Source organism: Diadema setosum, chromosome 17 (assembly GCF_964275005.1).
Source record: "Diadema setosum chromosome 17, eeDiaSeto1, whole genome shotgun sequence".
In the NCBI taxonomy this organism is placed as follows: Eukaryota; Metazoa; Echinodermata; class Echinoidea; order Diadematoida; family Diadematidae; genus Diadema; species Diadema setosum.
In genome coordinates this window covers 34,692,869-34,714,067 of record NC_092701.1, presented here as the reverse complement: position 1 = coordinate 34,714,067, position 21,199 = coordinate 34,692,869, and the positions used below count along the sequence as shown (strand labels likewise).

At 38.5% G+C, this 21,199-nt stretch overlaps 1 protein-coding gene across 1 annotated transcript in view; it reads right to left on the bottom strand.

Annotated features, from left to right (window-relative positions):
* The window catches only part of LOC140241246 (uncharacterized), a 92,345-nt gene that overhangs the window by 44,042 nt on the left and 27,104 nt on the right, over positions 1–21,199 (bottom strand). The window contains exons 3-7 of the mRNA XM_072320998.1: positions 20,490–20,557; positions 19,679–19,783; positions 16,557–16,633; positions 13,573–13,696; positions 12,387–12,544 (exon numbers count right to left, since the gene is read on the bottom strand). Coding sequence (XP_072177099.1) covers positions 12,387–12,544; positions 13,573–13,696; positions 16,557–16,633; positions 19,679–19,783; positions 20,490–20,557 — 532 coding nt within the window. The remainder of the gene's footprint in view (positions 1–12,386; positions 12,545–13,572; positions 13,697–16,556; positions 16,634–19,678; positions 19,784–20,489; positions 20,558–21,199) is intronic.

Here is a 21,199-nt window from a genome sequence, read left to right as displayed (position 1 = left end):
TTCTTTTTATATAAATACTTGATGAATCAGGGGGGCATTTTATGAAGCGTCTTGTCACACATTTTTTTTTTTTCTGACAAATTGCAATAGGCTACTGAAATCCTTGCATCTGATTGGCTGAGAGCAAATTTATCTGACAAATTTGTTACACAAAACATTTCATGAAATGCCCTCAGAGCTCAACATGACATATTATGACATAATCTAGACTGATATTTAGATGCAACTGAGCACAGAATGACAGTAAATATTCATACATGGGTCAGTTTCGGGAGTTGTAAACCCTGCACAATGAATCTAGTGGTATAGATGGATTTGTACAATTGCACACCCTCAAAGGTTCCATACCCCCCCCCCCTTCTTCACAGTGAATACTGACATGACAGAAATAGGGAGTACCCTGTCAGTGAGCTATATGCTCAAATACACTATGATGAAAAAGAAAGAAAGAAGAAAAGAATGATTATCTAATAGGGCCAAAACTTTTACAAGTTAAGTTACAGAAAAACATTTGTAAAGGTCTTCTCTAGCATAAAATCAAACAATAAACAGAAACCAGCAAACAAGCGTATACTTAAATTTTGTAATCATGAAAAGTAATCTCAGGCCACATTCCTATCATTTTGATCTCATCATCTTTTGTACCTAGATGTTGAAAAGACAGAACCCCTATCACCTACAGATGTGAAAGTCATACACATGCAGTTTGCAATATCACACTCCTTGGCACACAAATCTGGTCTGGTTTTATTACATATCCTGTGTGCCACTCTCTTACTTGGAAGTGCATGGAACACAACTTTTTTTCTGTATTTTTTTTTCTCTCTCCTTTTAAATCTACTAGGGGGTCACACACATACACACCGATGCCAGCAGAATCTCGAACAATGATTTTGTTATGATCTGGGACAGGGCAAGCTAACAATGCCCAGCCGTGTGAGTCACTAGCTTGTGAAGAGACCTGGCAATGTGGTTGTCATTTAAACTTAAAGGTATACTTTCTTAACCCCTAAACTAGGCTAGCTGAGGAGACCACTGGCGAGGGGTGCAGAAGGCAAGAAGGATTAGGCAATATATACTGAATAAATGCCTACGGGTGACTGCTCATGTGTTATCCTTATAAATGCTTGTTTTTATTTTACAGAACCATATTCAAAGGTGATGCCTTGATGGAAAATTATTTTAAAGTAGATTGAAGTCTTGATAATATTAACTCTCATCATCATCATCATCATCATCATCATCATCATCATCATCATCATCATCATAATTGTCATCAATGTAATACAATAACAATCATACTTATGATGGAAATACAGGTGAAAATTAAACAGTATAGGCTTGGTCAGAGTTTTGCTGTACATTGTCGTTCATCACTCAAGACTATGCTCTTACCGTTGACACTCCGATGCAAAGTTTATTGTGAAAGTGAACATGATTAATCATCATTCAATAGCAGCTACCACTCCTCCTGTACATCTTTAAGTAACAACCTACATCGTGCAATGTCTCTGTTTCTATTCGTCAACAACACAGGATGTCCCACACAAAGGTAGTGCACAGTCAAATAAGAAAGAGGAAAGGGTATTTCATATATACATGCACATACTGACTAATGTTCAAAGTGCTTCTAAAGACTGAAGGATTGTGCAGACATTGAACATGGCTGCAGGAGCAAAAAATTCCCATATCCTTTCATCTTTGCATGTTTATCAAATGTCTCACAAATTCTATGTTATTATAAAACCCTATGACACAGATGGTGATATGAACATCTGAATATAACACATAAGACTGACATTGGTCAAATGCCATAATATGCCCTAAATGCCAAACATAGCATGGGTTGCATTCAAATTGCAGTGGAAATAAGTAATTGATCCACATATTTTTAGCCACTGAACGTCACCCTATGCGTCAAAACTTTTACACTTGGCTTCACTCATCCCAAGCCGGGAATAAATGCACTTTTCACAGGGAAAAATAAAGTGATGAAGTAATGCTAGTCACAGATCGGAGCAAGACAAGGTTTGGCATTTCCATCTAGCAACTGCAACATGCTAACATCATGAGCTGCGCGAAAAAGAATTAGTGGCCACTTGCGAATAAAACCTCATCCTCAAAATAGGAAAGACTCATTACAAATGCATCCCGGCAGCTCGTAAATTTGATCAGAGCCAGCTTGTCAAGCTGCCAAAATCAGTAAGACATGCTCCCTTGCCTGCAGTATTCATGTTTCTGCTGGGGGGTGGGGGAGGGGGTTAGTTAGGGGCTGGGGACATAACCCCCTGGGACTGATTTCCACTAAACAGGTGCGCCTTGACACCCTGTCATGACTGGCAACTTTTCTGACTAGAGTGACCCAATCGCATTTCCAGGCACTCCTTAGCCAGACGATGAAAGGTGACGCACGGGTTGGCATGGCAACCTGGGGTGTAAAGGTCATTACAATTAAATAATAATTTGCCAATGATGCGAGCTTCGGACAATATTTCCAGGTGGCTGCATGGGGCATGCTTCTTTCTCACACTCGTCACCCTCTCCCCCAACATGTTTGTTGTGTGAGAACATTCAGATTGGCCACAGAACAAAGCATGTTCCTGAATACGCTAAGAAAAGAGAAAACATTTTGAAAGTTGCCATGTATGTATACATTCATGTATATGTACGGTGCATATTCTTCAAATCTGTGCACAATGTATTTAACTTTTTTACTGCCACAATTGTGTTTGCCAAGAGAACAAAAAACACACAAAAAAAACCAAAAACAACAAATCAAATAACCAACAAAAGAAAGGACATAACCTCAGCAAAAACTTTTTTTTTTTTTTTTTCTACAGCACTAACTGCCTGGCCATAGGGATTGCACTTCTACTGAGCTGGGGAAGACTTCACAGCTGCCCAAATCCTCCTTACTATAAACATGCCATCACACTTTATGAGCAAACTGATCAGATTTTTTTCTTTTTTTTTAAATGGAGGGGGGGGGGGGACGGGACAGGAGGAGCAAACAAAAAATAAACCATCACCAAGAAGGAAACTTGCAAGCAGTTGGAAAGGTCCGTTCATGTGATCTTTACTTTCCAATCCTCCAAATTTAAAGGGGAAGGCTAGTAACTGATCAGTGGGAATCAGTGGAAATGCTGGGAGATGATATCGGCAATCCTTATGGGATTCATTCAAGAGTTCATTGTATATCTATTGTTGTGTGAAAATGATTTGCTTCAGAATGGTCTCATATTCAAGTAATGTGCAGATTAATGCTCCGTCACTGACCAGGGACGCTAACCTGGAAGCATTAAACTGCACATTACTTGAATATGAGACCATTCTAAAGCAAATCATTTTCACACAACAATAGATATACAGTGAACTCTTGAATGAATCCCATAAGGATTGCCACAATCATCTCCCAGCATTTCCACTGATTCCCACTGATCAGTTACTAGCCTTCCCCTTTAACCTGTGCTAAAAATTATGAAAGGGGGGGGGGGAAACAGATGTATGGTAGTGTTTGAGGGCCTAAAAGGTACAAACTGTGCCAGGGGCCATATTTCTTCTCAAAATATATCAATGTTGCCATCTACTAATGCTGACATGGACAGAGATACACAGACTAACAATTTGTCTGCCAAAGGAAGGGGGGGGGGGGGGGGGGGACACAGTTTTCAAAGCCAGGAGAATTTGAGTGGCTAGCACCAATACACTACAGGCAAGCTTACCAGCTCATCCAAGCCCCTTACCCAACAACCTCTACAAAAATTTGAATATGAGGTAAAGGGAAATCTTCACAAGCTTGTGTGCAACTACGTGTATCATGGGAGACATATTAGTCACAATAATACAATAATATCAAGTATTAATGTGCAGACCTGTGTAAATTGGAAACAGCATCATTAGTTCAGTTGTAAGCACACTGCAATCAAATTTTAGGAATCTTCTCGAACAAGCTGTGCTTTTTTCCCTCACAACACAGATCCACACTTATGCTGAACTCCCTACACAAACAGGATATGACTCCCCTGATGAATTATTTGATACAAATCTTGCTGAGACAAAAGACGCAAAATCTAGAAGTGAGATGTGCTATTTATAGGATTTCTTTAGGAAAATATCTCTGTTTTAATATTAGTCAGGGTGGGAGGTAAAAAAGAAGCCCATGGATATGAGGCCCTCGTTAGAGCACACATAATTTTGCTATCTAGAGAGAGTTCACTCCTGCCACATTTTGAATAAGTGACTATATTTCAAGAGCAGTACTATGAATAACAGATGCAATCTTGCAATCTAAGTTATCTTGACCAACCAATCCTTGAATATCAAAATCTGGATGACAACCAAGCATGACTCAAGACTCAAATTACCTGTATGTCTCCGGCATTATTGTGACTATTGCACTATCTGCAGTGTTTTTATTTTTATTGTTGTTGTGGTTGTTGTTGTTATTGTTGTTGGTCTAGGTAATAATTTGAAGCATACCAAGTTCTTTAGAAGAACAGCAACTGCCATAACTGTAATTACACAAATATGCAACTACACATGTTAAACATGAGAAAACTAAAGCAAGTACACAAATGGAAAAATAAACATAAGTTTGAGAAAGGAAAACATGGATAGAAAGCACACACACACACACACACACAAAAAAAAAAAAAAATCAAACTCAGAGCATAATGTAAAGATAAAGATACACTGAATATGTCCCTGAGCCTTCCTTAGGTTTGACTACCCATCTGTCAATGCTATCAATTTCTCTCTAATCTTTCAGTTGATTCATCTATGCCTGGGGAGCACAGCAACAAACATGTTTTGAGAGTCTCTCAATTCCAGTGCTAAATGATATCTAAACTGTATCCAGGAGTTCCTAATGTGGGGGATATTAAGTGTCATGATGAAGTACCTTCAGGACATCCCCTGACCTGGGTAACTTCATTAAGGAGTGTTCAAAAATATATATTAAATGCACATACATGGACACAGAGTCTCAAGTAGGGGCAGTGATTTTCCGTTTCAAAAAATTGCCTTTTCCGTTTCAGAAAATCATGAATTCCGTTTCAACATGGTGAAAAAACGGAAATTCCGTTTTCCCATATGAATTGTACACACAAAAAGTGCAAATTCCGTTTACATGTATTTGCATGCAAAAATGAACAAAAATTAAATGATTGCTATTTGAAGTTTGTGTACCTATGTAATCGCATATACATTCATACATGTTATGCATAGTGTATACCTGATGATTTCCAACCTCTGTACCACACACCCATGAAGACAAATGAAATGAAACATCAGGATTACAATTTATTTATTTTGACTGTCAAAACATGCACAGGGATCTCACTTAACTTTTTTCCTTGGTTGCCAGCCGGGCAACCTATAGAGTTTTTTAGGTTGCCAAAGGGTGGTTTAGGTTGCCAAATGGCGGTTTAGGCTGCCACAGTGATAATGTTCGAAGAGTATTGCGTAATGTGTAAATCTGAGAGGTTAATTATGGCGATGATAAAGAGGGCTGTTTACACTGCTGTTTACACAAATTAAAAGAAAAATATACAAAGTGAAATAAGTCTCTGAGTCTCAACTAGTGACTTACTAGTCAAGTGTTTTTATTCTTTTAGAAGCTGCAAACAGAATACATGATAATCAGTTTAATAAGCAGTGTTGATAAAAACTTCAGCACTAAAAGAACAATCAATCTATCTAAATCTTTCTTCAGTCAATACATTGTAATCCAGTTAATCATGCAGTGGGACATTACATATTTGTGTATCACTATCAAAGCCTGGCCTGCAGTATCAACAACTATCATTATGTCCTCTTTCTTGACTTGCTAGTCAAGTGACTTATTACTGTCTAGTCAAGTCTTTTTATTCCTTCAGAAGGTCTTAACAGATAAAAAATTTCAGCACTAAAGGAACAGTCAATTTATCTTTCTTCAGTCAATAATCCAGACAAGAAACTAGCACTCATTTCACTCTGATCTTTCCTCACTCTGGCCTCGGGTCCCCCCCCCCCCAAAAAAAAAAAAAAAAAAAACCAAACAAACAAACAAACAAACAAACAAAATAAAACAAAACAAAAACAAAAAAACAAAGGAAAAAAACCGAGGAAACACACACACACACACATTGCAACACAACAAAAACCTCTCCCCTACACCTTCCCGATTTCCATGTTTCTGTGAGGTGAAACGACATGTTCAAATACAAGAATAAAACAACAGTAGATATTGATTGAAACTCGACACCCATTCATGCCAGCCAGGCCAGGCTGCCATGTAACTTCAAAGCACATTCCGACAGCTGGCTGGCAAACCACATGGCAGAGGAATTTGCGCGCGCGTGTAGATTGCGCGACTGGAGGAGGGAGGGCCTGGGAACAGCCCCTTGGTGATTAGTCTGTGAGTTATCAATAGCAAACCTTTTGAACAACTGCAAACGTCATGATACAATTTTGTCTTCCTTTTGGACTGAAAGAAAAACATCAAAAAGACGAGTTGAGTGTCACAAATTTTTACATAGCCATGCAAAAAGATTACTACACTCATGTCATGGCAAGAAATGAATCAATATTCCAAGACAAATACAAAGCAGCCTCGGGTACCTATAGACGGTGACATCGAGACGCCATGCATTCAACCATGCACGTTGTTGGGGAGCAACATGTTGGAGTTGGCAGGGAGAGGTGATCCTTGAGTTTGTGAGAACTTCCCGATACTCAGTGACAACACGATTGTAACAATCTCAAAACAAAGCTGATCCTTGTGGTCTCACGCCCAGCAAATCTGCGTGCTACTTCTCAATTCGAAGGAACTTTATCTCTGATCTGTTGAGTTGTTTTTGCTGATTCTTAGGAACTTTTCATGCCTGAAGTTCAAATGGATGGTTGCCAAAAATTTCATGATTCACAAAGCTTCAGAATTTACTGAAACATTGCCTACTATATTCATATGAAATGTCAAATTTAGAGGGTACAAATCAATGTGGACGATCATCCACATCTCATATTTCAAATGCAATTAGACAATATTTCAGTAATTTATTTTAGACTGTTGATGCTGCAGTAAAAACATCAGAAATTTCATATGAACTTGAAAGTGTTAGGATGAAGACAAAAAAAAAATCTCGGCAGAAAACAAATACAAGTCTTTTTTTATTGTCACTGGTAGTCACACTTGTGTTTTACAGATTGATAAATCAATAGGTGTTATAGTATTGTATTACACATAGTTACAATCTCATAAAAAATGTGACATTCAAACACCTAAATTAAGCTCATCAAATATCGCAGGTAAGTGAGCTTAAACGAAAGAAATATAAAATCATTACATTTGTAATCCTGGGTCTTCGCCCTGGGGCTTCGACTTGAGCTATCTTTAATTACCGGTAAACATTCTTTCCCTGTTCATCTCCAACACCCCAGACAGTTCATGACCTCCAAGAATGCGCCAATACGCGCGGTTTCTTCTGTTGAATGGTCTCTCTCTCTCCACCCCTCCCCATTCCCCAGGCCAGTCTGGCACCTTGGCATCATGGAATTTTTCTTTTTTTTCTGCGTGAAGTTGGTGTTCACATCATGCATTGTGTTCTATACACACGACACATGTGGAGCAGGCAGGCATAGCAAGTCACCACTCGACTCACCTGCTGGCAGCTTCTAATACCGCGAGCAGAAAACAGCAGTTTTTTCTGTTGCCGCTACTTTTACTGCCAAAATACTGGCTTTATCATCACACATTATTCGGCGAGACACACATTGTGTTTTGGAATATAAATGGACTTTCAGTTGGTGTTGGATTGAGTAAGTGTTCGACAGTGTTCGACAGTTATTGAAACTCAAGTCTCCGCAGTCTGTGAATATCGTGGACATGTAATAATGATTAATTTACAGCTTCTGTTGGATTTATTTTTACTTTCATGTGTTTTATTTTGTTGAAAAGTGATTTTCCGTGTGGATAACTTTTTCCGTTTCAAATGGCCGTTTCCGCGTTTTCCGTCCGTTTTCCGCGATCGCGGAAAATCACTGTCCCTACTCAAGAGGAGGTGATATCAATACGGCCTGGCTTTCCGTTAGGAGATGAGAGTGAGATCTGTGATAAAAGTATGAATGACAGAGAAATGGCACGCTAGGTAGGGCCAGCTTGACTCGACAACCAAACTTTTGCAGAAATGTGTATGAGTTTGGCCAGTGTGCGAAGATGGTATTGATTTGCATGCATGGAAGATGTCACGTAAGCATGTTGTACAGTTGCAAATATTGCACAACATAGGTTCTAGGTGTTCATTTGAGATTTAGTGACTCAGTTTCTCATGGGTCTGCCACACGTTCTGCCAAGTTGACATGGCATACATCATACATTGCATGTCACATCTTCGGGCAGGTACATTGTAGCATGGAAGATGTCATGTAAAACACATCGTACAGAATGTTGCACAACAAAGGCTCTAGATGTTCCCTTGAGGTTTAATGACTCAGTTTCACATGGGTTCGCCACAGGTACAACTGCCATATTTATATCCCGTCCTAAATTTAAAATCCTATGTCACATCTACCGGCAGGTATCGTACCAGGCTTCAGTGTGCAATGCCTCAACAAAGGAACACTACCCATCGCCAAAACTTCTGCTGCGTGACGTCGCCATCCCCTGATATTATCAACACTGTGGGCACGCTCCTGGGACCTAACGCCACAGTGTTTGCTATTCAGTCACATCCATGACTGGGTGCATATTTTCGTCACAGCGGAACGTAAACAAAACACAATGGCGAGGGGGCGAGAGCTACGTGGGCTGAGGGGCATCGCGGTGTGTGCCTGTGGCTGGCATACCTGCCAGACATTGTGATGGGTGTACCTGTCAGACATTTCGATGTTTCAACCGCTGCGATGAAACATGCTCAGGCATTAGAGCTTCATAAACATGATGTGGTAGGATGGGATGATGATTAGAACAATATTGTAAAACCACATTATCACTACGTGCAGACTATTAATGGGTGTCTGTACTCCTTTAATCTTTACATTTATTCATAGCACAACCACAAAATAATGAACTTTGATACTTATGCATGGAAGACTTTGTTTTGCAATCATTTTGTCTCAATCAGTGTAGACAACTGGCAAGATTCATACTCTGTGTGCTTCAAATGATTCATATCAATTTGTTCAATACAAGACACCATTTCAAATCCAAGGTGCTCATTCAAAGTTCTAAGCATAACATTCTCTTTTTAGGGGCAAATCTTGTAAACAAAAATTGTTTATATGTTCTTGATCAGTAGGTCATTCATACATGAGGAAGGAAAAACTGCTGTGAGAAACGAAGAGCACATGGTACATACAAACTCAAACACCTCACATAGGGGATATGTGCAGTAGCTAATATGAGGAAGTACAAAGTGATCTCTACTCTACAACTAAAAACAAAACAAAACAAAACAAAACAAAACCATACACAGCCATTCTATATTCTTAAAGAATATGACACCTGGGAGGCCTCAAATGAAAACAGCTAATTTCCTGACCACAATTCCCTCCATTTGGAAATCAATAACCCCAAAGCTGACATGGTTTCACATTCAAAGGAAGGGCATGCAATCCACTGCTGTATCGAATAAGTTCAATTGGTAGAATGCATAACAGCACAAAAGAAAAAAACTGTAGTCTCCGCAACCATGACAACCACATCTGCACACCATTAATGAGACACCATGAGCTAAAGATTGGCCGGGACATCTTTCACAGTGTGAGCACAGGATTCTGTGTGACAACAGCAAGCCTCCTCCCCCCCCCCCCCCATCCCCACTCATAGCTCAGAGACAAATTCAAGAGTCGTCTTACTCAAGAGAATCAATTGGACAGCGAAACCGCAGTGCCAGTGGTTTCTGTAATGATTTCTCCCCTCAGAGGGCACTAGGGCTTGCTCCAGAAACATCCTGAAATATGAACTGTATCCGACACGAGCACTACAATGCTTACACACGGAACTAGGAACTTTCAATCAGCAATTCCGCGAAACACAACACGAGTAGTCTACACTCCAGGAATTAACGGACAGTGACTGCTCAGTTTTATGCATGTGGGAGACCTTCAGCTGGGCAAGATTAAACACTGAGCATTCATAGTTCTCAGTTAGCATAGGTTTGATAAATGATAACAGCACTTTTAAACTTGTCTGTCATTACGAAAGAGAATGAGCAAAAACTAATTATTGGCAGTTCAAGATCACCCATGCTTTGAGGATAGAGCACAGTTTTGGTTTTTCTAATAAAGGCCAGAATAATTTGGGAAAATAATTGTAACAACATTATCACTAATTTTAAGGTGATTTCTGTCTACAAAGTCTTTCAATGAGCTCCTCAATGCTATGATAAAGGCATTATAACAGTGCAGCACATTCTAAACTGTTTAAGCTTTCATATATTGTTTGATCTTTGGCTAGCTAAACTAAGAGAGAGAGAGAGAGGGGGGGGGGGGCAAAGAAAACAAAACATAGGAAAGAGGGATTTAGAGAGAGAGAGAGAGAGAGAGAAAGAAATCTGTTCATTTCATGTAAGAGACATTGTACAATATACAATGAGTCTTGTGTTAAACAATCCACAGAACATGCATTGGTAATTATATCATTATACATACTTTTTTTGTGTGTGTGGAAAGACTGCTTTGTACTTTGAGCCCCCTCAGTTTAAATCCCCCCCAAAAAAAAACAAATAAAAAAACAACAACAACAACAAAAACAACAACAACAACAACAACAAAAATTATAACCTGAATGGCAGCAAGTACTGGGTCATATTATGGGAAGAAATAAAAAAGAAGGCATGAGCAGCCAATACAATCATTTGTCACCCCTGTCAAAATGCAAACCATGGATGTGTGAATATGGTTACATAGCTATTCAGAACCTAATCATGTCTTGTGATTAGGAGCCCACTACCTTCCAACAACCAACTATTCCAGGAAGAAGGAAATAGTTATTGGGAGTAGAATGCTGAAGGTAGATTCCCAAATTTCGTCACACCTGCACAAATGACAGAGTCATTTACAGGGGGGACTCCCTTCTCCACAAACTGCCGTAATCACAGTAAGCGGTGAATCAGTGTTTTGTGAGCTACCCTCCAGCTACCGGCATTAAGAGTCAAAATAAAATTACAAAATCCAATAAAGCCCCGTCTTGCTACCGAGGCTGAGGCTTAAGACACCCTGCATCAGGTCAAGGCTGTAACTTTAATTCTTTCTCATTTCGCCAATCAGCCACAGCGGGGGCCCATATCATCTGACAGAACAGATTATTTCTCACTCTTTAATGTCTGTAGGTGATAGATACTGCACCCCAGCCTACCAAAACTATTTTTTAACATGTGTTTGCTAGCATGGATGGTGATAGCATTACAAGATTAAGAAGTTCTTCACAATACCAACTTCCCTAATCAAATAACTAGTGAATAGTATCTTCTTTCTTTTTTATCCTTTCCACACTCCTCTTTCTACTTTGCCACCAACAAGAACAAAATAATTCAGTTGCCTATTCTCTGTATCTTATGAGATCATCAATAAAATGCAAATAAAATCCTGTGTCAGATGCAGTTCAGGCATGCCACTAATGTTTATAATTGACTATTCCTGTCAAGATGTTGGGGAGCTCCCTTTTACAGAACAAAAAAGCAAACAATTTTCACACAGCACACTGCAAATCTGAATGGATGCCACATGCTTTTGTAGTTGTTTTAGAATTCCAGACACCTCTCCACATGTTCCTTTGGCCTTCACTGATATCAGTATCCATGCCACATAAATGTGGTCATGATGGCACAGCAAAATGCTGTCCAAATTTCATAACAGGACTCTATCTCGGACGGGATGTGCGTATTTCCCGGTCACAGCGTGGTTAACGAATGACTCGCGCTCTCCACTTAAAACCTTGGCACATGTCCATCATACTACACGAACAAACATCATCTCCACCTCCACCCCACCCCATACTATACTATTGCTGTAGATCTGACCATTTTGAACATTGTATGCAAGGTACAGCATGCCGACTTGGAGCACTATCAACTTTTTCAGGTGCAGACATAAATGTGACCTCACTGACCATTGACCCAGCTCAAAGGACAGGTTGATGCTCATGTGACTTTTTGCCAGTGCCCACCCACATATCCTTTACAAGATGACTCTAACTCAAACTAGTGTTGAACTGTTACTGAGAATGAGTCCTATTGTGTTTGGTTTTTCATCCCGATGATCTTTCAGGCAGGAATACCCTCTTCTTTGCTTTGGGGTTCGCCTTTATTCCAATTCTGGTAGATACACAGTACGGTAAAAGTTTATGAACTCAAAAGGGAATAGCCCTGCTGCAAAGCTGTGTGAAAAAAAAATTCAACTTGACCCACCTGTCTTTATCACCGAGCAGTTCCTTGTTGTTGGCCTGCTGCTTCTGCGTTTCAATCTTCTTGCTGTGAAGGGCACCCTCTAGGTTTTCTTGTGTGGACTCCGCGTTACTGAGTTGCTTCTCCAGGCCCTCCTTCACCCTCTGCATCTCGTCCAGCTCCTGTTTGAACACAAACGATCACATTGCAATGGCAAAAAAATAGTGCAAGGGTTAATGAAATTCATACGTGGGCCTTAACTGAGGTTTTGTCTGAGATTAGGAACATGTTGCACTAAAAAAAAAATAAATAAATAAAGAGGGGGGATGACTTTGAGTTGCCTTTTTACCTGCCTGCTTGTAAAACTAAAAAAAAAGAGAAACAGATATTTTGTGCAAGACAGAATGGTTAAATTTGTCACATTGTAACTTCAAGATATTTTGTTTCAAAACACTGATTGTATTTGATTGATGCTATGTAATAAATTTTGTATCTTGGGAGTAAAGAAGACCCAGTGTGGTAACAAATAACACAAATATTAGTTATCCAGTCAGCAGGCAAATCAGGTTTTGAGTATTCATTTGCTTGCAGGGCCACATACTACAGTATATATTTGCTACACATTTTTTTTTTTCCCCTGGTTGCTTTAGTTACTATTTCTGGAAAAAGGAAGGGGCACAGGTTTGAGGAAAATCCTTGATTGGCAAAATCGTTAAGCTGCAATACAGCCATCAACTAATGGCCTACTAGTAGTTTGCCAAGGCAGAATGCAAAGTCTGGCAGAAAGAGCTCTGTCAATTTCCACGCTGTTGGCAATCCATGTAATCTGTGACCCATCTCACAAATATGGGGGAGAATTTATGCTTTGTTGAATCCAGCTGTGATGGTAAATGTTCTATTTTAGAATCCTGGAAAAAAAAAATCAAGAAGAGTAATCAGACTTGGGCTGAACATCTAAGTCTCTGATGTCCCTTTATGTGAGATCAAACATACATAAGTCAGAAAATTAAACATAAGTCTGTGAAACTCAATTCTGATAGGTTGATACCTGACTTATGTTTGATTATATCTTTTTATGCAATAGGGTCCTGGTGTCTATACAGTTAACCAGAGACCTTAGCTGGTCATATTTTCCACCAGAGCTCTTTCCTGCAGATGAGCTGAGTTGAGAAGTCATATACCGGTATATATTGGTAAAGTCAAAACTCACCTGTTGAATCCTGCGGCATTTTCCCTCCAGCTGCTCCCGGAGATGATTGAGGGCGTCCTCCTTGTCTTCAGTCTGCTTCTCTGCTAGTACCTCCTTCTCATGGGCAAGACTCTCCACAGCATTCCTACGAATGACGTGATTGGGGTGAGAAGAGGTATGAACTCTTTCTGACATTACAGGTGGTAGATGGTTAAAAATAATAATATGAATAAATTACACAATCAAATAAAGACTTTAAGAACCATAAGATCAAGCTGTCAGAAAAAAAAAAAACAAAGAAAGAAATGAAATGGTACCTGGCCAACTACTTAAGACATTGCAGAGCGTACCACTATTCAGTTTTGCCAGTCATGGCTGATAAATAATATCTAGCTGATTGAAACTGAGAAGCCTCATCAAGACTTGATCAAGACTTGAGTAAAATACTGTATACGCCGAATATTTCGCGAGGTTTTTATTTTTGCAAATTTTGTGAGTCAGGTGCTATTCGCGAAATTAAAGACACGTGAAAATATTGACTCTGATCCCGATGTGGATGTGACGTACGCATGTACATTTCTCCATTCAGTACAGGACTCCACGATCACGAATTTAACCACTCGTGAAATCGTTGGGAATTCCCAATTCGCGAGAATTTAGACTCGCGAAATATATGGCGAATACAGTAACAATTTAAGTATGAAAATTGGTTGTTGTTTCTTTCTTTTTTCATATACATTGTCAATCTATCTCCACTCATCCTCTCCTTTTTTTATCATTTCATCCAAAAAAAAAAGGAGAACCCAAATGAAACATCAAAATAAAGGCACTTGCTTTTGTTGAGACAAGTCCAAAATGCTAGCTGAAAAGATAAAAACAAAAGAAGCACCATAAAAACATCCATGCCCTCTGTAACATCCATGTGACAATAGTTGCACACTTTGTCACTAAGGTGGCATTTAATAGCAGGTTTTTGTTCTCGATATAGTTGAACTTCCTTCATCTAAAAGGCATGTCATCATTCTGGCAAGCCAAGCATAATTCAATAGTCCCAACTCACACTATGCATTCAAACAACTTGTCCTTGCCTTATTCATCGCTGTTAATTAGTGACTTTTAATTAAGGAAGTAACACCTTCATCAACGTAATTGACACAATTTACAGCTTTAATCTGAGACAGGCAGAAAAGAGATGAAGTGAGTGTTGTACTTAGAATCCCTAGATTAAATAAATCAACTGATGAGTAATGGCAATTATATGTTTGAAATATCAGGTGAAGAATGAAGGCAGATCATCAGTAATTGTTCAACTGAATACTGAATCACAGTAAATTCATCAGCTTTACTAAATATTTGCAAGAAAGGTACATTTGTATATTTGATACAAATAGAAACAGAATCTGATGCTACTTCAATAAAGCAAGTACCCTGTGTGAACTTCTTGTAGTTCCACCTAATCCATAATTTTCTAAATATGGAACATATCATTGCCTATATTACAAACCCAACATGCAGGTAGGCAAATCATTAATACAACTTTAAGTCTACTAATCTATAAATGCACATATCTTTACAGAGGTACCAGCTAATTTTCAGTCATTGCAGTGATGAGAACTGAACGTAACTGTAGGGCACACGCACAAACAGCAATCCTGAAGAGAGCATACCGTAGGACTGCACAACACTTTGCATAGAGTGAGACTACAATTTGTCAGTGAAAATGACATACACTGTACATGTTCAATTCCTCACTGGGAATACCTCATGAGGGTGAATGACCTATAGGTAAGCCACTCATACTACGTATGGCATGGTACAAGGTTACATCTTAGGTGCATGGTTCGCTGGCACGCCTGTATGAAGTATTGTGAACACTCCAGAATAAAACATGAATAAAACGAAAACAAACCAGAACCAAATGGTCAAATATATATCACAACTTTGACTGAAACTGCCCAAACGCAGGTCACTTTGCCCTAACGCATTTGAGATTATCAATGGACAAGGGGTACTTCTGGTAATTGGGGAGTGAGGATGAGTAATATGTTCATGACCCACAATTGTGAGATAAGACAGGGAAAGGATATCAGTGAGGTTTTATAAAACTGCCATTTATCAAACTTTATCTTGTCACCACAAATGTACGATACATACACCTCACAACTTTAATGGGCTTGTTTGTGTGTATGTATGTTTGCTATTCTTTAATGCCTTTTCAAACACATGGACCAAAACATCATATGCAACTTACACCAAGTCAAAATTGGAAATTACTGCCTCAGTGATGCAACATTTGAAATAATATTCCATGTTTCTGTGTTGGTATGCAGCAACCCAAGGTCGCACACAGGATGCAAACACACAAAAGAAGCTATTTTAGGAATACAATGTGTTCCATTCAAGCACGATTCATGCTCGGCATGGCTCCTGATATAGTTTACGTATCCCTGTTCTAGGAACAGAATGCACGAGAGCACTTAACACCCAACTACAACTTTAATAGTTCCGGGTGTTTATTCTTTGAAGCAAATCACCTATAAACACGCCTTGATTACCTTATTTTTTGAAGGAGTGTCTAGAGTTTTATAACTTCTTTAATGTACTGTACGTGAGATTCCAAATCTTTCACACAGTGAATGAAACAAAAATCTGATTTTTAATCCTCCCTGAAATAAAACATATCAAAAGACTTTTGAAGTATTTGTCCTCATGTGTCACTGGCTTTAAAACACAGGATTTATGACAAAGGAAAAAAAACACATGGGTAGTCCTCAAACAAGTGGAGTATAGTTCTAACTCTCACTGTGTCCACTATCAAATTCTCCCCTTTATACCCACACGTATTACTACTAACTGGCTGGAGTATGTACCTCTTCTTTTTCATACTATCAACAGGCATAATATTGTCATTATCTGTTCTTTTTCATACCATCAATAGACGTGATATTATTATCTGTGTTTTCTTCATGTCTTAGTATCATCATCTCTTTCATCACAAAACTTACGATGCTTTCACCAGCAACTGCTGCTTCTCTGTCAGCTCCTTCTTCAGGCTCTCGACCTCTACTTTGAGTTCGATGTTCTGGTGAGTAAAGGGAGAAAGATAAAACATTGAGGGTGGATGTGAATCTATCCATTCACTTTGCATGAATCGAGTTTCGCCCATGGACACAATAAACATAAATATGAAAAGTTAATGGTTCAACGAGTACAATATTTTTCCCTGTAAGTGCATGTTTTTGTTCTTGTCTGGATAAAAAACAAAAGATAATTGTAAACATCTCTTTTTGATAATTTTGCTTCGTCACTGTTTGTTCCTGCTATGCAAAAACAGAGGAGATGATAAAGTGATATTGAACATGTTTATCTCAAAGAAAAAGACGTGAACTGCCAAAACTTCCTCATTTTTAAGGGACATGCAATTTTGTCTTTCATCATATCTACTCTGTAAAAACCCTACACTTGTTTTTCTTTTGATTAAACCTGTACTAACAATAGGAATGTGCCCGTCTCTGCGAACAGCAATAGTGATAAAATATAACGGTAACGACAAACTATGGATCACTCCACCCAGGAAGCATGTGTTGACCTCAGACTCAAGCTATAGTTCTATATTAGGTTATATCACCGACAGAAACAACCAACTACTAAAGTTACAGATCAGAAAGAGAGAGATAAGGGGGGGGGGGGGGAACACTTTGGAGCTGCCTCAAACAATGGAAGGAGAGATAGAGCACTAAACAGGTGACTCGGTGACTAATGGGGGCAAACTAATGGCACCCACTCTGTTGTTGCACATGACCTTATTCTACTCACAACGCTTTTAGCTGATGTGATGCATTTAACTCTTTGTATGCCAGTGTAAAACCTACTGTACATTAGATTCTGGGACTGCAACAATGCAATGCTTTTGGAAAACATTGTCTCTCAAAGCCATGCAAATTTAAAGAAATTTGTAAAATATACCAGTAAGCTGAGACTTATAGTACTTGCTGATCTTTATTTTCCCACTCAATCTTGAATGGCTGGCACATTGAATGAAAATTTGGCTGTAGGTAACATTGCAGGAAAAACTACATTCCACTTGAAGTGCTGTTGAAAACTTTAATGTGCTATTCAAACAAGGCAAATTACGATTGTTGACATTCATTCCCTTCACTTCCGCCTCCTTGTTTTTACAGTACATGAGATTTGATTTGAATTGATGTGTGACCGCTAAGAAAGCAATGAATGCATGTAAGCAAGCAACCACCAGACCAACATCTTTACAAAGTTCTTTAAATCCAGTCTGAAGAACTATGCAATAAGGATGAAGTGCCTTGCTATGGGGACTTGAAGTGCCTTGGGGGGGATGAAGTGCCTTGCCTCGCAGCCAGGGGACTTGAACCAGTAACCTCATGATTGATACAGTGTGTAGTCTGGGGCTTAACCACTGAGCCACATCAGTTCCTCATTGAGCAAAAAGAACCCCCTTCCCCCCCAAAAAAAACAAAAACAAAACAAAAACAAAAACAAAAAACAAAAACAAAAAACATAACAAATTTAACTCAGATCACAGTTGCACTTTTGGAACAATGCTAGGCTTTTGTTTTTGTCACTTTGCCATTTTCCACAATATATAATCTATATGATTGACGGATGCTGTTGTTACTTTATCGTGCATCCATTGGTGACCATGGCAATTAATACCAGGTTTATTTGTGCCAGAAGCTGTGCCAGACACATGATCCATCTGTTTGTTTGGATTATGCTGGCAGCCCATTTTCCCCAAATCCTGCTTTTGAAAATCTCATCCTATCATCTTTCCTGTGGAAGCAAATTCCACTCGATGATAAACTTAGAAAAATGATCCATGACATGGGAGCAATATGGGCTGCATGCCACTGAGTAGAATTATAGATTTGGCTGGCTAGTTTCCTGGATTAACTTCCATTTTGGAACGCTTCTGTTTTCACATTTTATTTGCTTACAGACTCGAGATGAATTGTTGAGTAAAACCCTGTTCACAGTACTGGTCAGTTTTATGCATAAATATAGATCAACTGTCTGCAAACATTTTGTCTTCAAAATGTGTGCCTGAGTTTCCTTGAGTTCCTCAACCACAAAGTTGTATAGTCTCAATGCAAACAAGTTTTGAATCATTTCATTATAGTCCATTTTCAGTCCTGTAAATGGCTCTCAGAGTCTTACGCAGTAAATCTCAAGAAATTACATTAAAATATATCGTGCTTTACAAAGAAAGCAGTCAAATGCAATACCAATGTGCTCAAATCTAGTCGGAACTGTCTACCTCATGTTTATGCTCCTAACACACTATGCATGCATTACAATGTAAGTGTCCGAGAAACACTGGATTATTTGGAAGTGTTTTGGGCTGTCACTTATCCATTAATTTTGTGTTTTCAACTTCCCTTTAATCTGTCATTACCACTGGTAATTCCACTGCATATTATACAATGTCAATACAATGATCAATGCCATGGGCAAATGATTGCCCCCCTTTTATAGAAATGATGGGTTCTGTGCCTTTTCTTGTCACACACATCACTTTGAGACGTCATAAGTTGGCACTTCCTCCTGCGCATTCCCAGGACCCCTTTGGATTAATATGACTATAAAGGAGGATTATTTCTACACTGTGGGAATGACAACATATACCAGAGTGCTTGTGAGAATGCACTTCTAGTATACACAGAGGGTAATGGTATAAAGACATTAGAAAGAGAATTCAACAAAATGTAACTTTTTTTTATAATGAAAAGTGATGAAGTTCCCATTCCTGACTTGTTACTGACATTCATATTGAGGGTAACATTATTCCCCTGCTTCAGAGAGAGGAAAATACGCGCCAAGTGTTCTTTCATTATGCTAGAAAAATCAAAACATGATATATTATTCCCTTTGAATCTTCTTTGAATATCATCACCCTACTGTAATATCACATATTTTTGTAGTCATCTTGTCCAGAAATACGTATAGCTCATAACTAAAACTCATAAACTTTTGAAGAAAGTGCCTGATTTTCCTCAAACTTCATGGATGTGTACTATAATGTTTCTGCATTCATTGAATCCTCACAATACAACCCATTTTAGAAAAATTCCCCATTAAAGGCTTTGAGACTTACTGTGGTAATGTCATCATTGTCTTCAAACTTTTGCTGTATTCTCTCCTCCATGAAGTAGATTCGCAGCTTCAGGCTGAAGTTCTCCTTCTTCAGCTCTGAGATTTGCTGTTTGATAAAAACAGGCAATCACATTCATCAGAAAATATATTTTTTCTCTCTGTTGTTTCGCTACAATTATGGCAAGTGTTCAAGCATTATTTTGCAAACTTCTCATTCAATTGTCATGTAAACAGACATACTTACAAAGAATAATTATGCAATCTGTCTCAATTTGTTTTCTATCATTTTTTTTTTTTTTGGGGGGGGGGGCAGATGTGTGTTTACTTTAAAAACTGTATGTCAACTATTCAACTGTTCAATCAAAGATTTATAGTGTCTTGGCAATAATCTGAACACCTAATACCTGGTATTCACTTTCTCTTAAAACTTTGCACATATAAACTGTACACATCAACAAACCTCTAGAATTCTGTGCATAATTTAAATTATCACATTAATTCCCAATACATAACTTCAAGGTAATTTTTTTAACTCAACTGTAATGTATCAACTGTAGAAATAATTTTGAGCATTCATTCATTCATTCATTCATTTAATTATTTGTTCACTTATTATCTCTTTTTTTTTCCGGGGGGGGGGGGGGGGGGGGGGGGGGGGGGATAACAAGAAATTGATAAGTGAATAATCAGAATACATAAAACAATATATCAGAACTGTACCAGGGAAGGGGGTGGGGGATTAAAGAAAAGACAGACAGGAAAATGCATTGTATGAACCATCAAATAATAATAATAATAAAAAAAAAAGTTACCTGCTCATACTCCTTCATGGTGTGTGCTCTGACCGGCGACATCCTGCCACTTCCTACCTTCTGTATGGCTGTAATAACACAATACCACCACAACAAAAGAGTGTTACCATAGCAACTCATCCCACAACATCCATACCACATTAGTTGGAAACATCACTTGGTGAAAGAAAATTTATTCATGCCCTATCCATAAGCTTTGTATAGCTTGTATGTTTCTCTTTGTTCTTTTTGTAACTGCCACATTGTACTGTTGTTTTGTTTGTGTTCTGGTTATCTTTAGCAATGAAACAAAGGCCTATAATATGAAATATATTTTAAATCTTCAAACGAAAAGCAGACGTTCAAATTGTCACGTGCCTTCCATTCCCTTAACAGATCAGCACTCATAGCGACCCCATTTCCTATTACTCCTCTCAGCAGGAAATAAAACAAAACAGATAGAAAAAAAGGTTAACAAATACATTAATGCGACATGGAAACGTGCAAATGTGCACATACAAACACTGGGTTTAGATATCAGACATTCATTGTACCAGTGACATAATATCCTGAATAAATACATTTCATGGTAAACAAATTAAAAATTTGAAACTATACATTGCAAAGTAACATCAAAGTCAAAGGGGTCATTAAAGAGGGTGACTTAATTCATTACTCTGGGTCTCAAATGTACTAGATGTTATCAGAACAACATAATTATCATGGCAGTG